This window comes from Pyrus communis, chromosome 11 (assembly GCF_041283825.1).
Source record: "Pyrus communis isolate YQ-2024b chromosome 11, ASM4128382v1, whole genome shotgun sequence".
NCBI lineage: Eukaryota > Viridiplantae > Streptophyta > Magnoliopsida > Rosales > Rosaceae > Pyrus > Pyrus communis.
Window position 1 is genome coordinate 27502626 of NC_142575.1, and position 18547 is coordinate 27521172.

Below are 18547 nucleotides of genomic sequence, written 5' to 3' on the forward strand. Positions count from 1 at the left end.
GATAGCAAATCTACACATTGGATTGTTAATGAGTAACTCTTAAGATATATCTTGTTTTATTGGCGCAGTGTCCATGTAAGGGTTTACCTTTTTTGTTACATGCATTTAGAAGTGGCAAATCAACGCACTGAGTTGTTAATCGATAATCATTAGATCCGTTTCAGTTTGATATGAAGTCTTAATGATTACTCATTAACAATCCAATATATTAATTTGTCATCTCTACGCACATATAACAATAAAGATAAATTCCTATTATTCTATATGCCCACCACTCTAATAACACAACCGAAAAATGCCGGTACAGATATACCATAAAGACAATAAACATGACACACCTACAATCATAGCCCACACAAAGGCCTGGTAAACCCCTAATTTTTTTTTTTTTTTGATAAAAATGGATTGCAAACTTTTTTGAATAAACGATATTATCTACACTAAGAAAATGGGGTAAGTTAAGCTTCATAATGGACTAGCAATAATATGGTTCAAATTCGCCTTTGACGATAATCAATGATGCAGGAGGAAGACTTGGAGAAAACAATTTGAAACCATTAACATGCTTTGGAATAACAAAGATTTTGTATTTTAATTACTTAAGAATTTATTGGGGACTTTATCATCCATAAGGCTACTACATTTCTAGCCTTAGAGAGAAATTTCATTCCCAATGAGCTGGAAAATGGGGTTAGATCCACCACTGGGGCTAGCAACTTTCTTTCTTGGGTAGCATAAAATCGGGCTACATTTAGCCCCAAAAAACAGTGGGTCCCACAAAAAAAGTAGCAACCCATGTGAGCAAAATTCTATCAATCTCCCTCCACTTGCGAATATACTTATACTCTCCTTTTATTATTATTATTTTAATTCTTTTTTCTTACTTATTTGTCTTGCAATTTGGCCAATTAATGATTGTTTTAAATTCCATAAGAATTAAAATTTCAAATTGATTTAGCGTTTATAGGCATTGATGGGTGAAATTTTCAAATAATTATTTTTCAAAATTGTATGATCCTAATTTACCCATTGGTGTTGGGTCAATTGTTGTGTTATACATGAAAATCAAATTATTTCAGAGGGTAGTGGGGGTTTGTTTATTTCAACGGATGAGTTTGAGATAAGAGAATCTAATCCAACGAACGATTCATTAGTGATGAAATCTAATTGTGTCATAATTTGAACTTTTTAGGTTGAAGGGTTTATAAAAAAAATTTAAGATAGCACATCCAAAAATTTACTTAAGAAAAGCTAACACAAGATTCTTTTATAAGGCCCCAAAGATTCCTCGGAGTTCTAAAATGGGCTATATCCACCACTTTTCTAGCCTCATATAGAGCACCTCACTGGGGATGCTCTAAGGGTGTCATGGAAACTTGAGGTCTATTAATTTGTAAACGCTTATAAATATTGTACTGGAAAGCCTTGAAGGACAGACTTGAATGAATTAAAATTGTATTTGTCTTGTGCATTTGAAGAAAATGATTTTTCCTTCTAAAATCAAGCATTTGGCCTGGTTGTGTGAACGAATCCACAATTAATGACGTGAACGAGCTATGTTGTCCTTGAGTGAATCCCAGGATATCATCCCCCATCTCCCGAAACTCCCTTGGCTTGTTCTGCATCAACCAAACTTAAGACATCTGTTAAAGAACCTACAAATCAACAAGCAAAACTGCTTGAAATTCAGTCCATTTGCAAAGTGAATAAAATTACGAGAATGCCGTTTTGTCCAAAGAAAGAAGCGCGTAGGACGCGGAATTTTGAAATCGCGTGTTACTCTCGTACTGTCATGCTTCCTACAGTCACTCTGCTATTTCCATTTTTCTTCCATGAGAGAGGCTAAACGCCTTCCACAAAGAGAAAGAAAGCCTAAATTTTGAAAGAGAAAGAAAGAGGGCTTTCTCTCTCTCTCTCTCTCTCTCTCTACTCTTTCTCATCCTATATTCTCGTCGCTCCATCTTCTCCAGGTAACCGACCTTTCGTTTCTTCCTCCGCACTGCCATTCATCAAAATATTATTATTTTTCCTTTTTTTTTGTAATTTTTTCTTTCCAAAATCGTTCACTAAAACCCTGGTTACTGTTGCGTTGGATTATATTTTGAAATATGCACATTTTTATGTTCTGTGATTCTTAATATGATATGTATTTCTTGCCGATGATTACATGACTACATAATGTGAGCGCGTGTGTCCGTACAGATCACGAAGCATAATTCTTACTTAAGAACCTAATGACATAATTTTTGCGTGTATATATATGTGTGTGTGTATGTATACGTGTACATACATACATACATACGTACGTACGTACATCTAGTTTTGATATTTTACATTCCTTGAGAGCTATTCCGAATTCGCGGCTTTTTTTTTACAAACTCTGCCTGTGTAAATTTATGCACGCTGCCGTCCCAAGCCTGGATAAAGGAGGGGAATGCGTTAGACAGTCGACAGCCAGCACTCTGTTTTTTCACGTCAAATCCCCTATGATATGAGTGTGGAATTTGGGATATAGCACATACTGACATACATGATGCATTTGTTTGGTAAAAGCTCAGTCAAGGAATTGTGGTGGAAGTAGAAAGTAAAGATTTTTTTTAGTTTGAAGAGTAATATAAAAGGGAACGAAAGCACGGGGTATTCGAGCGGCTCTATAATTGTAAAATGCAAGAAAATCAAAGCTCGAAAATTTATATGCAAGCGTTGCATCCTGTGACAATAAGAGAAGGGAAAGAGAGGGCTTAAAATTACAAGTTTCTTTATTGTGTCCCTGAATGTGGTTATTGGTCCTTTTAGTAGTTGTGGATGCAAACTGGGGTTGCTGCTTGAACATACAAGCTTGTATATAATATAAGAGCTTGAGAATTTGCTTTCCATTTTTTTGTCCCCATTTGGTTTCTATTTACAAATCCTTGCTTTGGAAAATCTTATCTCGTGTCATGGTGGAGTTCCTGTTTATGCATTAACATTGCTATTCTGTTGTTCTTCTTCTTTGTGAAGCATATGTTACAATGCAAGCACTTAACACACCTGCTGCAAGCTGTGATGACAAGAGAAGGGACTTGGAGTATTTGCTTGAAGCATTTAGCTCAATGGTTTCTCTCAAGGACATAGCCTCCGCATACTGCCAGGCGAAGTGCAATGTAGAAATGGCCGGTGAAATTCTTTGCAGATCACATTTAACTTCCTCAAACGGTGCTAGTTCCTCAAAAGTTAAGCTTGAGGGTGCAAGCACAACTTCTTTGGAAGGCCTGGAATCTGGACGGGATGTTGCAAGTGCAGTTCATGCAGATGTGTCAACCATCAAAAGTATTCAGAATCCCTTCAATGGAATGGACAACACCAGAACATTGAAGTCAAAAAAACTTTCTGCTTCAGTGGGCACTGTTTCAGGGATGATTGGAAAGGAGTACAGTAGACCCAGAGCATCAACAATTGTATATACTGAAGTGAAGAAACCATTAAAACTAGATTGGAAAGAAGTGCCTGCCTCTGCGATATGGAGTGAAGAAGTCCAATCAACCACGCCACCAACAAACAGCAAACTGCATGCTGATGCTGAAGAATTTCTGTGTAAAATGCTTGGAGAGGGCTTTAAACTTGATATGAACGTGATCCGAGAAGTTCTTGGTAAATCTTCTTATCCCTTAGAAATCTGAATTCTTTAGTATTTCTGGAATACTATTATAGAATATGGCACACTTTTCATTTTATTTTTCATCATATTACTTAAACAGGAGACAATGAAAAATATAATTGTCGATATCACATTGGAAGCTTTCATTTTGGATAACATGTCAAGTGCATGTACCTCTTGAAATTGAAATACAACTTGACGGTTCCTTGAGTCCCTTGATTGCCTTTAACACTAACAAAAAAAATACAATTTGGATCACTATGGTCTGAAAATATGAATACATGGTCATGATATCATTGAATTTCAAATATTGCTCTAGATGATGAAAATTTAAATATCTTCACAATATTCTTCACTCTTCCAGTTCTAGGTTTATTGGTTGTTCTGGTTAGCCATTACCTCTCAAGCTAGTTGTGGAGACCTGCCTAGGTTATAGGAAACTGAAAAATTGATTGCCTAATCGGACAATATGAATGTATTCTGATGTATCTTTACCATTGAGTAAAATGGCATTTTCAGGTTCTTTAGTTATTCGTGCTTTGATGTCATTAGGGTTAAATTTTAAATACAAACAGTAGGTCAATTGTGCCTTTGTATTGTAAAAATACTTTCCTGATGATGTTCTTGAGGTTGACAAAACGTTTACTTGTGAATTTTATTGAATGCAGGCCTTTGTGGATATGATGTGCAGAAGGTATAATGTACATTCTTATGTTGCTTCTTACATTACGGCTTCTATAGATTGAACTGCTTTTGATTATCTAGTGAAGGTTATGTTTGTAGCTTTTTTACTTATAATTAATGACATTTGTAAACTTGCAATCAGTGAGTGCTAAAGTTTATTTTGATTTAAGTGATTGTTTTATAACATCAATACATTGGGTTTTTTTTTTTTTTTTTTTTTAATACTATCTGAAGGAGGGGCCATTTTATAAATTTCGCACAAGGCCCTCGAAATCTCAGAGACTACCACAGTTTTTCTGTCAATTATTCCAAATATTAATTATTTCCTTGATGACTTGGTTTCTTTGTAACTGAATGTTTCAATTCTAATTGCATATATTTTCTGTTGCTGTATAAATTAAGATTGGAAAGAATCGTTTTCTTCTCTTTACCACCCAAAATTTTAATCTTTGTCATCAATTTTGAAGAATTCATATTTTGATTCTGCAGAGCGTGGAGAATCTTCTTTTCATATCAGCATCAACGTTGGAGAAGTCCGATGATGTTGTCGGCTTAGCTGGTTTGAAGGTAAGCTTTAGTTTTACTGCATTCTCCAACCAATCACGGAAGTATGATTACCAAAAGTTCAGGCAGTTGAGAAATTGTTAATTGAGCAAGGAATAGAAATTGATCAAATGAAGGTAAAATCCCTTGGCATGTTGAAAATACAATTGAGACAGTTTCACCATGTTTAGTGGCATCATGTTTACTTTAATCAGGCTTGATATGTAGGATAGGTAGGGCAAACTAAAGTAGGATCTGAGGCCGTCAGACGTAGGAACAACTTCTGTGGCCCATGATTGAAAAGAATTCATTCTTAATGGGATAGCTTTTGATCGGTCTGCTGCGCTTCACTATGAGCTCAAATTTACACATGAAGTAGCCAGCAATAGTTTTTCATTTTCTTGTTCTTTTTATTCATTTGAAGTTTTTCCTGTAACAGTCTGCAGAGAAGCGTCCGGATCAACATTCTGCCCATAGGTATGTTGTTATTGGTAGTTTTGCTAGTTCACTTTAGACTTTAGAGGAGCCTCATTTTGCTTGAACTTAGAATGAACTACTTATTTCTTTCATCTCTCTCCCTTTGCACAAGCTAGAAGTTTGAAGTTGTTTTTGTTTCCACTCTTGCAGTGATTTATCTGAATCACCGGTAGGAGAAGGAGATGGGCTTCTTTGCCAACAGGTTTTACAAGCGTTGTTTCATGTTCCTGAAAGAACTGACGAAGCACCTAAAAGAAGTCTCCCATCGAGGGAATTGAAAAGATATAAATATAAGGGACTTAAGGGATACGTGGTTAAACCATTTATAGACACGGTTGTAGAATGTAAAGCTACTGTAGCACTAGCACCACAAGGAGTTTCCGGGGCAGGTACAAACTTTACTCTTTTCATTACTCTAATAATTTCTCATCCAAGATTTTCTTTCTTCTAAATTTTTTCTTAATTCTCTAATCCAGTATCTGATTCTTTCCTATGGGGTACCTTTAGCTATTGATTAGTAATCATACGTACTTAGGGAACCATTCATTTGTTTGTGGCTTCATTTCAGTTTTCCATGGTGGTTGACTAAGGATTTTATTTATCTTTCTGTTTCTTCCGTATAAAGTTTTGTAATGCATTTACCTTCTCTAGATGGAGATGATGATAATAGCTATGAGGTCCTACGTAAATCTGCGAAAGAATACTGGATCACAATGAAGGAATACTATAAAGCTGTAAGATTCTTATTCTATTAACTTTCTGGAAGTTTACTTACAGAAGTTATTTGATTGAATGTTCAAGGAGACCACAATGTCTGTTACTCTTGACAAAAGGGAGATATGATTGCCCAATCAGTCTGAGCATTTTCTTGTCTACATTTTATTTTCATCTTCAACTTTGTTGGTTTACACTCCTAATGCATTAATCATTGTTATTATCGTTTAGCATAGGTGAATATTAATCCCCCCACTTGCTCTGCAGGCTTTTAATGCATTTTGTGAGGGTGATCGTGCACATTCAGACAAACTGCTAGAGAAGGTATAGATTTTTTGTTTTAATTTGGTGATTTAATACTTAAAGATGGAATTAACTATGCTACTTGTTCTCATTAAGCTTTAATTTTAAATACACAAACTTTAAATAAACAAAGTTCTTATAATCTACGTTCCGGCTTGTAGTGATTTGAGTTAGAATCTCTGTTTTCAGATCGTTGTTCCTTCAGAAGCACTGTAACAGTTTATTTAATAGAGTGATCAAAATATTGAGTTTTTCGTGTTATATGGCTTTACTTGAGTCTGACCCTTTGCGTAGCATTCTTGTACTTGTGGGTCAACAATGTAGTGGATGTTGCAGTGTTAAGCCCTGTAGGCTTCTCTCCAATATGGGAATGCAAGGAAATATTTAGGTGATACATATGTTTGCTTCACGTAAAGTTTTATGTCGAGCATTTGTGAACCGAAATCTGATTTTTAAATTGTTCTTTTGGCCCTTCTTGCATAATACAAGTAACAGTAATACAAGGCAGTCTAGGCACAGTTGTGTATCTTCAGATGCACATGCGTTTCGTAGATGGAGGCTGTGCACTTCCTTGTCTGCGTTCTAATAGACATTATCATTAATTGCCTTCCTTCTAAACTTGCTTTTCCCTTCTCCCCTTAATTCTAGAGGCTATAATGATATATTTTATGCTCTTTGGAATTTCTAGGGACATTATTTTAACAAAAAGGCACGGGAAGCAGATGAAAAATCTGCTCAAATGCTTATTCAAGCTCAGAGTAGGTGTGAAATGTACACTACTCTTGATCCATGAGTTATGTGTGTTCTGCCTCATAAGATGGCCTAACAGGTGATCATTTGAATGCAGTGAGGATGATGTGTCTCTTGACTTGCATAACCACGAGCCCAAGGAAGCTATACGTCTTCTAAGATCTCAGTTAACCTATCTCTCTGGCATCCCAGGTAGGTCATCATGACCCTCCATCATTTTTTCTTGAAATGAAATTAACAGTATGGAATGACTTTGGATCTCCCATTTATTAAGAAGAATCAAGGACAACATGAATTTGCATTTTTTTCAGCTTTCAAGTATCTTCGGGTCATAGTGGGATCGAATGATGAAGATACAACAGGAGGGGCCCGGAGACGACTGGTATGACTTTTATCATCAAGCTCATGTTGCAAATTTTTCAGCATTTCATTTGATTTATACGTAGTGTGTTCAAATTTTCATTTGAGCTTCAACTTCAAACTTACAAGTGCACAATTTAGTCTGGTTCTGCTGTTAATGAAAGTTAGTATCAGAAAATCTTATCACGTGGTGAAATCGCTATCGTAATTTTCAAGTAGGTTTTCCATTTCATCCTTGTACATACACAAATGCCATTGATTGAAATTGGTCACAATAATATAACTGTTTTTTCTTTAGTTGGTATGGAAAAGAGCACATATATCATAAAACAGATCGCTTAACACGTTGTGCTTCTTTTGTCTTCATGCACTATGACTCCATATGCTTTATGAAAACTTAAATTTCACATATCTTTTGTAAATTTTGTTTTGCAGATTGTGAAGCAACTGGAGAAGGAATCGATCAAATGGACCGAGGAGGAGAACGGGAGGACAATATCGATCCAAGTGGATGAAATTGACCCGAAAAGTTTGAGCTTCTCAAAAAAATGAGTGAAAGAAACAAGAGCTCAATTTGAGCAGAGCAGAAGTGGAACTTAAAGAAGAGGCCATGCCATGGTAAATGCTGTCCATTTGGGGTTTGAGATGAACTTTTCTTTTGTGGGAAATTTATGTTACAAGATTTTAGAGAGATGAAATTCAAGCAACACATCCGCTATTTACGTATAGAAAAAGAAGGGTGTTTTAATTTGAACCTAAAAAATTCTTGAGTAATTTTTTTCAACGATCTAAACTGTCTAAAATTTAGTACATCTGTCATAGATTATCATTGCCAAAAAAAAAAAAAAAATAGACAAATCCAAAACTGTACATGTTGAGAATAAATTTCACATTTATGGGAGGAGAGATTTTACATGGACTTACAAGTAAGTTAGGCTACTCTTTGTATTGCTAATTGGTTATGGTGAAACCCCAACTTTTTTTATGGTATCAAAACAAGTTATCTCACATGTGAAGCCTAATGGTCACACGTCATGCCATTTGGGTTGCCTATGCGTAGACTTGAAATTCTTCACTTGTAAGAGGATGTGTTGAGAATTAATTCCACACTGATGGAATGAAGGATGATACTAAATACATAACTATAGATGTGAATCATGCTATTCGTAAATGTGATACCTACAACATTACATTTTCAAATTAAACAAGTATAATAAATCGTTTTTGTCTTTTAACCCAGGAAGGAGGGAAAGACAATCCAACTAGTGTACGAAGCATAAAGTGTCCTATCCTAGTTCGATTGTCTTTCCCAAATTTTAATGTAAAAATGTTCCCAAGTTTTTTTTTTTTTTATGTAAAATGTTCTTTTTTTTTTTTGAAGTAAAATTTATTCACCTGTTTTTATCTATAATGTACTCATATTTAAAAATAAAAATAAAACATTTTGTTTAATATATATATATATATATATATATATATCAAATTTCTATATTAAATTTAATACTGAAATTAATATTTTGTCCTTCAATCGAAGTATCAAATTAACAAGGTTTCAATCTAAAATTTTGGTGCCCCACCTCATAAGATTGCCTCATAGGAAGATGATGTGTCTCTTGACTTGCGTAACCACGAGCCCAAGCAAGCTATACATCTTCCACGATCTCAGAGGACATGGTCGTAAATGCTGGTTTTGTTAGGAATGTTGTCCATTTGGGGTTTGAGATGAACTTTTCTTATATATATTTCATAGCCCTTCCTCTTATATTGTTGCAAAGTTTTCAGGGCTTTGTATTTGTACATATGTTTACCAAGAGCCCAGAGGAAACTTGTTGTAGGCGTAATTATTGAAATGCACTTTCATTTGGCATCTGATCAGACTTTCAGAGCAACTCCAACGTTGCTGGGTGCTCGGGGGACAGGCTAGAGAAAAGGGGCCCTGTGGACCGGTTCCAGCATGCATGGGCTAATGATGCGGAACCCTTAATGTAAATGTCACATTGACAACAAATAGATTGAGTATCCCATGCATGATCGAAAATTTACGGGTCAATGGATGGACTTGACGAATGTGAGACACATAAGTCGAAGCAGAAAAGTGATGCGGTTACTCAAATAGAGGTAAAGCGATATTTAAACTTGAGAAACGTGTTTGAGGGCATTTTGTAAATAAGTCTTTCTTATAATAACATGAGAACTTGAGTATGCATATAAAGCTTATGATACAACAATAATTATGGTGCGTATTATAACATATAATTTGATTACACATCATATGATGTGCAATGCCAAAGAAGTGTTTATTTTTGTCAACGATGCCAAAGATTCATCAGTCATATTTTATATGTAAATACATCCAACAGCTAGCACAAGCGTTGCTTACCGTCCTCCTTGACTGATGTATCTACTAACCTGCACTGCTTCAACGACGTGAACTTAATTTTCTCCAATATTTAATGCTTTAATAAAAACATTACCATTTTATGTCACGTTCTTCTTTCAGAATTATTAATTATTAGACTAAGTCGCTGAATCATAATTTCATGTCGCTATTTTATAACGTGCTGTTGTGCCTTGGTCCGGCTAGTGTGGAAACAAGATTCAGATTACCTCACCAAGATATAGACCTATAGTTGAATAAAATAAAATACAAGAAATAAAGACATTGAGAAATTTACGAGGTTCGGTAAAAACCTGTCTACGTCTCCGGAGAGATTTTACTCTTCACTATGAGTATAACAGTACAAATTACACATGAGTTAAGTCGACATAATTCAATCTCAAATCCCTTGGACATCCACTCACAGAATCGACATAATTCGTGTTCTTTCACTAGATTACTTTTCACTCTAACTCTCTTGATTTTCTCTCAACCCATATTCAACCTTTCCCACGGGAGAGCCGGATGCTCCCGCTTGGATGCTTCTATGATGCTTATCTTCCCACTTTCTAAGCTTACTAAATGCGCAAATACTGCACCTAGTTATAGGCATACAGTAGCAACTATTCCAACAACCAAGACCAAAAAGTCTTAAGTTCACATGACATAATCATCACCTAGCCTACCTAGCATGCACCAAAGTCTATACCTAGCCTATAGAGCACAACTTTTTCTCCATTTGCCATTTAATGCATAAAAGAGAAAACATGCACAATTGCATGCAAGCAAAAACAAAGTCACGGTTGCTGCCATTGTCGCATTCACATGGTCAATGGTCTTCAATTGTTGCCAACACATGGCTCATAATTACTCATAAATGTACGAGCCAAAGTGAAATATATATACATTAATTTTCCTTCTTTCAGTTGAAGCTTCTCTCTCTCTCTTTCTCCGTCTGAATTCTGAAACACACAAACTAATAATAGAGATAATAAAACACATTAAATAAAATAACATAAACATACCAAATTAAAAAAAACACACTAAATGAACTTAATTATCTTCAGCTTGTTTCAATGCCCACTGGTGCTTTATCAAGTCAATTTGCCGAGCATTGTGCATGTCTGACATTTGAAATGCAGTATATCGTTGAATGAGCCTTTCATTGTAACGTCCATCCCTTTGTAATGGCTCATGTTGCACGGGCTCATTGGTGGCGTTACGAGCACAATATATACGTGTTATTGAATTGTTCATCGTGTCTGGCTCATATTCATCAATGGCTTCATAATCGTACTCATCTTCCACAATCATGTTGTGAAGAATGATGCACGTCATCATGATGGATCGAAGTGACTCTACATCAAACAATCTGGCAGCACCCCTGACGATCGCCCAACGAGCTTGGAGGATACCGAAACAACGCTCCACATCCTTCCTACAACGCTCCACATCCTTCCTGCACCCCTCTTGACAGCTTGCAAAGTGTTTTTCCTTTGCACTTCGCGGACGTGGCACTGTTTTGACAAATGTTGACCATCACGGGTAAATGCCGTCAGCTAGGTAGTATGGCCCGTCATACATACGTTTGTTGACCTCATACATGACTTTTGGTGCCTTTCCTTGCAGGACATCGTTGAACACTAGGGATTGGACAAGGACGTTGATGTCATTTTGAGCTTCCGGAACCCTGAAAAAGGCGTGCCAAATCCATGTATCAAAAGATGCCACCGCCTCCAGAATGATACTTTTTGCTCATTTTCTGTCCCCATAAGCGCCTTGCCATACACTTGGACAGTTTTTCCACATCCAGTGCATACAATCAATGTTTCTAATCATCCCAGGAAAACCACGCATCTCGGCCTTCTTCAGAAGCCGTTCCAAGTCCATGTTTGTAGGTTTGCGGAGGTACTCAGCGGTGTAGATAGATTTGATTGCTCCACAAAACCTCATCAGGGACTCAAGAATGGTTGATTTCCCGATCCTCGTTATCTCATCCACTTGGTCTGCAAATGCTCCATATGCAAGCATCCGCAAGGCATCAATAATTTTTTGCTGAGGAAGGAGACCCATAGCACCAAAAGCATCATTCTTTTGCACAAAGTAAGAATCATGGTTGCAAACAGCAATCATGATTTTGTTGAACAAATGTCGTTCCATTCTAAAACGACGTCTAAAGTACGTATCAGGGAATGCACTATTAGGGACAAAATAATCATCCAAGAGTTCGATACCTCGTCGTTGCCTGCTTCTATCAAGGTTTCCGGAACGGCTGGGCCTGCAGATCTGAGCCACAGCTTGGATGACTCGACGGGAATGTGAGGCTCTGCCCATTCTTACTTCGTCATCTCTCATTCTACGCTCCTCATCCTCTTCCCTCTCATTTTTTGCCACCTGGTGATTGAACATTCCTTCTGATTGGTTAAACAATTCTTCCTCTTCCTGATCGAGTTTCCACATCATCCTTGAGGAAGAAGAAGACATTGTAAGAAAGAAGCAGAATATGAATAATGATACAGATTTTTGTGAAGAAAGAAGCAGAAACTATGAATAATGATAGAAGTGTAACGATGGAAATGCAAAAGGCGATTACTGTTCATTAAGGGCAGTTACTGTTCATCAGGTGAATTGAATAGTGAATAGCTTGGGGGAGGGCTCCAACGCTGGAGTTGCTCTCATTTTGCATCAGATATGACTTCCATTTCGCATCTGACATTTTGATAGTCCCTCAACTACATTCATTGACTGTTAACTTTTACTCATTGATATTGATCATGACATGATATCAATAATATAAATTGTTAACTACACTGAAGAAGTAGCAAAGATGAACAATCACAAAACCAGGAGATGGAGTTTTACAGAAAGAAAGAGAAATGTGGGAGAAGAATTAGAGAGAGAGAGAGAGAGAGAGTTTACAAGGAGAAATTGGATTTGTATATTGACTTAAAAAGAATGATGATTACACACTCTGTTTTTATAATAGAAAGCCTAACAACTCTAACTAAATACTAACAAACTTACTAACTGTATTGTTGACTTGTACAACCGTTTAACTAATTATCTAACTAATGATGCGGAACCCTTAATGTAAATGTCATATTAACAACAAATAGATTGAGTATCCCATGCATGATCGAAAATTTACGGGTCAATGGATGGACTTGACGAATGTGAGACACATAAGTCGAAGCAGAAAAGTGATGCGGTTACTCAAATAAAGGTAAAGCGATACTTAAACTTGAGAAACGTGTTTGAGGGCATTTTGTAAATAATTCTTTCTTATAATAACATGAGAACTTGAGTATGCATATAAAGCTTATGATACAACAATAATTATGGTGCGTATTATAACATATAATTTGATTGCACATCATATGATGTGCAATGCCAAAGAAGTGTTTATTTTTGTCAACGATGCCAAAGATTCAGAGTCATATTTTTTATGTAAATACATCCAACAGCTAGCTCAAGCGTTGCTTACCGTCCTCCTTGACTGATGCATCTACTAACCTGCACTGCTTCAACGACGTGAACTTAATTTTCTCCAATATTTAATGCTTTAATAAAAACATTACCATTTTATCTCACGTTCTTCTTTCAGAATTATTAATTATTAGCCTAAGTCGCTGAATCATAATTTCATGTCGCTATTTTATAACGTGCTGTTGTGCCTTAACCCGGCTAGTGTGGAAACAAGATTCAGATTACCTTACCAAGATACAGACCCATAGTTGAATAGAATAAAATACAAGAAATAAAGACATTGAGAAATTTACGAGGTTTGACATTAACTTGCCTACGTCTCCAGAGAGATATTACTCTTTACTATGAGTATAACAGTACAAGTTACACATGAGTTAAATTGACATAATTCAATCTCAAATCCCTTGTACATCAACTCTATGAATCGACATAATTCGTGTTCTTTCACTAGATTAGTTTTCACTCTAGCTCTCTTGATTTTCTCTCAACCCATGTTCAACCTTTTCCCGTGAGAGAGCCGGATGTTCCCGCTTGGATGCTTCTATGATGCTTATCTTCCCACTTTCTAAGCTTACTAAATGGGCAAATACTGCACCTAGTTATAGGCATACAGTAGCAACTATCCCAACAACCAAGACCAAAAAGTCTTAAGTTCACATGACATAATCATCACCTAGCCTACCTAGCATGCACCAAGGTCTATACCTAGCCTATAGAGTACAACTTTTTCTCCATTTGCCATTTAATGCATAAAAGAGAAAACATGCACAATTGCATGCAAGCAAAAACAAAGTCACGGTTGCTGCCATTGTCGCATTCACATGGTCAATGGTCTTCAATTGTTGCCAACACATAGCTCATAATTACTCATAAATGTACGAGCCAAAGTGAAATATATACACATTAATTTTCCTTCTTTCAGTTGAAGCTTCTCTCTCTCTCTTTCTCCGTCTGAATTCTGAAACACACAAACTAATGGAGATATCAGTGGCTACTATTGGTGCTGTTTTGGTGGGGATAACAGTAATAGTAATTGCAGGGGCATGGAGGTTGCTGAACTGGTTGTGGCTGAGGCCCAAGAAACTGGAAAGATATCTGAGGCAGCAAGGCCTTACCGGAAACTCGTACAGGTTTTACACAGGAGACATGAAAGAAATCTCCACGATGATAAAACAAGCATATTCTAAACCAGTGAACCTCTCCCATGATATAGCCCCACGAGTTATCCCTTTCGACTGCCAATTAGTAAACACTTGCGGTATGTTAAGCATATATCTTTTCACATCTACATGTATACAATGTTTACTTACAAGAAATAAGAATTGAAAAGGTTCGGACTTTTCACTTTTGTGCGTTGTTAAAACACATATAGAATCGAGAAAAAGTGTGATCACTTTGAAATCTATACTCCAATACTAGTTGATCTCAATTTTATTCTTTTTTTCTTCCTGAAATTTATGATTTTTTCTCATTTGAAGTAAATATATATGTCAGTAATTTGTACCTTTCTATGAGAGTTTTCTCTTACCAAACTATAACATAATTAGCTATGATGCTAAATTATAAATGATATATATCTAGATTTGCAATTCAGATTCACATGCACAACGTAATTAATGTGATAAGACATTTTCATTGACCTGATAAATTTTGTGGCACTTAAGTCTTCACTTATTGAAGTTGATGGGAAAAGTCTAAGGTGTTAAAACTAGCTGTGCACTCAAATATCTTTAGATAGATCTCCACAATTCATGCTCTTGACTTTTCCTTCTGTTTTTCTTTAATATCTTTGTAAATTTCGGACAAATGTGTCAACTCCACTCTGGTTATAGTATGACACATTGAGCTTTTATGTTCTTTAAAAACAAAACTGCAGGTAAGAATTCTTTTGTTTGGATGGGCCCAACACCAAGGGTGAATATCGCTGATCCAGAAGATCTGAAAACCATCCTTACAAAAATGGATGATTTTCCGAAGCCGAAAGCAAACCCACTTATCAAGTTACTAGCAACAGGTATTCTACTATATGAAGGTGAGAAATGGGCAAAACACCGAAGAATTATCAACCCAGTATTCCATTTAGAGAAGCTAAAGGTATTATGCATACAATCTTGCCAATATTCATTCAAATCTTCTGGAGATTTTACCATTGATTTAATTAGAATAGTTTTTATATATAGGCGAACGTAAATATCTTATTAACCCAACTCTCTAGTATCAGAGAAGTGGTCAACATTGTCGTCAGTAAATGTGTTTAGATTGCATCACTCTTCTCTTCATATACCTAGTTGTGTTTGTTTAGGATGTTCATGGACTCAGCCTTAGAGTCCATGGTCTTTCTTTTTGGAAGGATGTTGGTCCTTCTTGGCTTATGTCTTATAATTCCGATGATTATGTTCTATGTGAGTAATTTGTTGGCATGGGTGATTCGTTTTCCTCCTCCAGGGTTTTTCCCATCTGGTTTACCCAGGGAAAGGTTTTTTTTCCGAGCCACGTATCCTTTGTTTCATGCCTAGTTTGTGTAACCTGTTTGGTTTTTTATGAATGAAATTCTTCTATTACCTTAAAATAAGTTGTCTTTAGGATGTTTGAATGCGAATGGAACAAATTTTAGTAGGTTAATAGCCATATCCATGCATGTTTTAAGTATGTACATATGGAAAATATATTGATTGAGCAAATTAGATGTGTATTAATTATGTTTGATATATAATTATTGTTGATAATTTATGTTTTCCTCTTGTTTTCTATAGCGTATGTTGCCTGAATTTTACCAAAGTTGTAGCGAGATGATTGTGGAATGGGAGAGCTTGATGTTGAAAGAGGGTTCATGTGAGTTGGATGTCCGGCCCTACTTTGAAAATATGACAGCCGATGTGATTTCTCGAACAGCATTTGGAAGTAGCTACAAAGAAGGAAGAAAAATATTTCAACTTTTTAAAGAGCAAGTACAACTTACAATAAAAGTTATACGAAGTGTCTACATTCCAGGAGCGAGGTAAATTTTCTGTTTTCACATCTTTCAACCTCCAACACAACCCAATCTCAAAACTTATGAACACGAATGAGACGTAGTATTATAGTCGAACCCTTTGTTTAATCTTCATATCAGCATTGGAATTAATAATGCTTTTTTGCAGGTTCCTACCGACCAAGATAAACATGAAGATGAAAGAAATTGACAGAGAGATAAGAGCGTTACTCATGGGTATTATAAACAAAAGAGAAGATGCGATTAGGGCTGGCGAAGCCACAAAAGATGACTTGTTAGGTGTGCTTATGGAGTCCAACTTGAGTGAAATCAAAGAACATGGCAACAACAAAAAAGTTGGAATGAGTATGCATGATGTGATCGAGGAGTGCAAGCTGTTTTACTTTTCAGGGCAGGAGACAACCTCAGTGTTGCTAGTTTGGACAATGGTTTTGCTAGGTCAATATCAGAACTGGCAAGATCGTGCAAGAGAAGAGGTTTTGCAGGTCTTTGGAAGCAACAAGCCAGAATTTGATGGGATAATTCATCTAAAAGTTGTAAGTGTTTTCCATCAAGAAAAACTTTTGAGAGATTGCTTCTATTACGTGATTCGTTTTGAGTGAAGAACAATTTAGTTAAAAGATGACATGCTTTTAAAAGAATTGGAATAGGTGATCACTCCACTTTTAGCTGAATTGTCTTCCACTCAAAATGCTATATGACAGGAAATAGTCACACACAAGTTCAAGTTTGTATATATCAATCTATAATGTTTGGGTTTTTCTATAGCATACGCCGTGTATGGAATTGGAATGCACTGTTAAATGAGAAAAATTGGATTGAAAATGCAGCTATGCAAATCCAACTAAATCGTCCAATGCACTGATCATCCCATACACTGGTGCATTCTATTGTTTCCCCTATGTTGTTAATATAAATCTTAAATTGGTTGTGTGTGTGTGTGTATCTAATGCATGATTTCCCAGGTGACCATGATTCTGCATGAAGTTCTTCGATTATACCCAGCAGTTACTCTGATGACTCGGACCACAAGCAAGGAAACACAACTTTCAAAATATTCTTTACCAGCTGGAGTTGAAGTTGCCTTACCCACCCTCCTAGTTCACCATGACAAACAACTGTGGGGTGATGATGCACATGAGTTCAAGCCGGAGAGGTTTTCAGAAGGTGTTTCGAAGGCAACAAAGAACCAATTCATGTACTTCCCTTTTGGAGGCGGTCCGCGGAATTGTATCGGGCAAAACTTTGCAATGATGGAAGTAAAATTGGCCTTATCGCTGATTTTACAACACTTTACATTTGAGCTTTCTCCATCCTATGCTCATGCTCCTTCTTTAAATCTAACCCTTCAGCCACAGTTTGGTGCTCATATCATTTTACACAAATGTTGATAACTTATGTGTCAGCAGTTCTCTCTATATTGTTGAACATATAGTGTGTGGTAGCTAGGAGAAGGATGAAATATAATTTGATGCAACGTACGTATGATATGTATCTTTAAGATGAAAATTTCCCCAACTACTTCTAATAAGCAAAGGGGAACCGCATATATGTCTTGTGGATATAATGAAGCCCGCACTCAAAGAGGTAGACAAGGATCCTCAGGGTTTTCTACAAGCTATACTGCATAAATTAGTTTCTGGAGTTAATTTGTAATGCTTTTAAAAATAAATGGAGGAAGAAGAAAATGTTATGAAGTATCTCTCTTTTAACTACAATAGGTGGTCTCGGAGAAACCCTATTCACTATATATAGGTTTGTCCCTGGTCTCACAAAGTACATTATATTCAACGCAAAAAACTGTCCGTAGCTTAGAGAGAGTAGAAGACTGTCTTCTTAAACCCTAGCATCCGTGTCTTCTTCAAATGCAAGTAACTTGTCTTCTTCGAATGCAGATGCAAACTGTACTGTGATCTTAGACCCATGTTTTCATTTTGTTAACTTCTTACATTCCAGCATTAAATTCTTGCTAGATCTAGTTGTACACACGAAAATCCCGCGACAAATGAGACAAGAACACGTGTACAAAATAAATTGTTTGTATTAATGAATTTGTAGGGTTACAATATTTTTACAACTTGATCATCTGATTCGATCTCTAAAATGTGTAGATGTATAGTGTTGTTGATCCAAGGGTCGCGATGACTTGATCTTGGATGAACAAATGTTGCAAGGTTTGATGAACAAATGTTGCAAGGTTTTGGCTCTTGGCAATGGAGGAACC

The 18547-nt window shown here is 36.3% G+C and overlaps 2 protein-coding genes and 1 long non-coding RNA gene across 4 annotated transcripts; 2 read left to right on the forward strand and 1 right to left on the reverse strand.

Moving 5' to 3' along the window:
• The first annotated feature begins 1765 nt into the window (after positions 1-1765).
• Positions 1766-8388, forward strand: SDE5 (silencing defective 5). 2 transcript variants are annotated; one of them, XR_015953348.1, is made up of 12 exons: positions 1766-1970; positions 3001-3630; positions 4306-4331; positions 4811-4888; positions 5304-5341; positions 5492-5730; positions 5993-6075; positions 6323-6379; positions 7047-7116; positions 7206-7300; positions 7420-7490; positions 7904-8388. XR_015953348.1 is itself a non-coding variant. In XM_068483802.2 (12 exons), the coding sequence occupies exons 2-12, from the start codon at positions 3012-3014 to the stop codon at positions 8018-8020; spliced, it is 1497 nt and encodes a 498-aa protein (XP_068339903.2). In that variant the 5' UTR covers positions 1766-1970; positions 3001-3011; the 3' UTR covers positions 8021-8388. The 2 variants fall into 2 exon arrangements, 1 of the variants encoding a protein (XP_068339903.2); XM_068483802.2 differs by having other exon boundaries at positions 7047-7120.
• A 2290-nt stretch (positions 8389-10678) lies between these two features.
• Positions 10679-12793, reverse strand: LOC148693211 (uncharacterized). The gene is made up of 3 exons (XR_015953349.1): positions 12439-12793; positions 12080-12309; positions 10679-11900 (listed from the first exon to the last, which is right to left on the reverse strand). It is a non-coding gene; the product is annotated as an uncharacterized LOC148693211 (long non-coding RNA).
• Positions 12794-14234: 1441 nt separating this feature from the next.
• Positions 14235-18020, forward strand: LOC137742677 (cytochrome P450 CYP72A219-like). Its single transcript, XM_068482604.2, has 5 exons — positions 14235-14589; positions 15208-15425; positions 16085-16329; positions 16472-16859; positions 17289-18020. The coding sequence occupies exons 1-5, from the start codon at positions 14307-14309 to the stop codon at positions 17712-17714; spliced, it is 1560 nt and encodes a 519-aa protein (XP_068338705.2). The 5' UTR covers positions 14235-14306; the 3' UTR covers positions 17715-18020.
• The last annotated feature ends 527 nt before the right edge of the window (positions 18021-18547 follow it).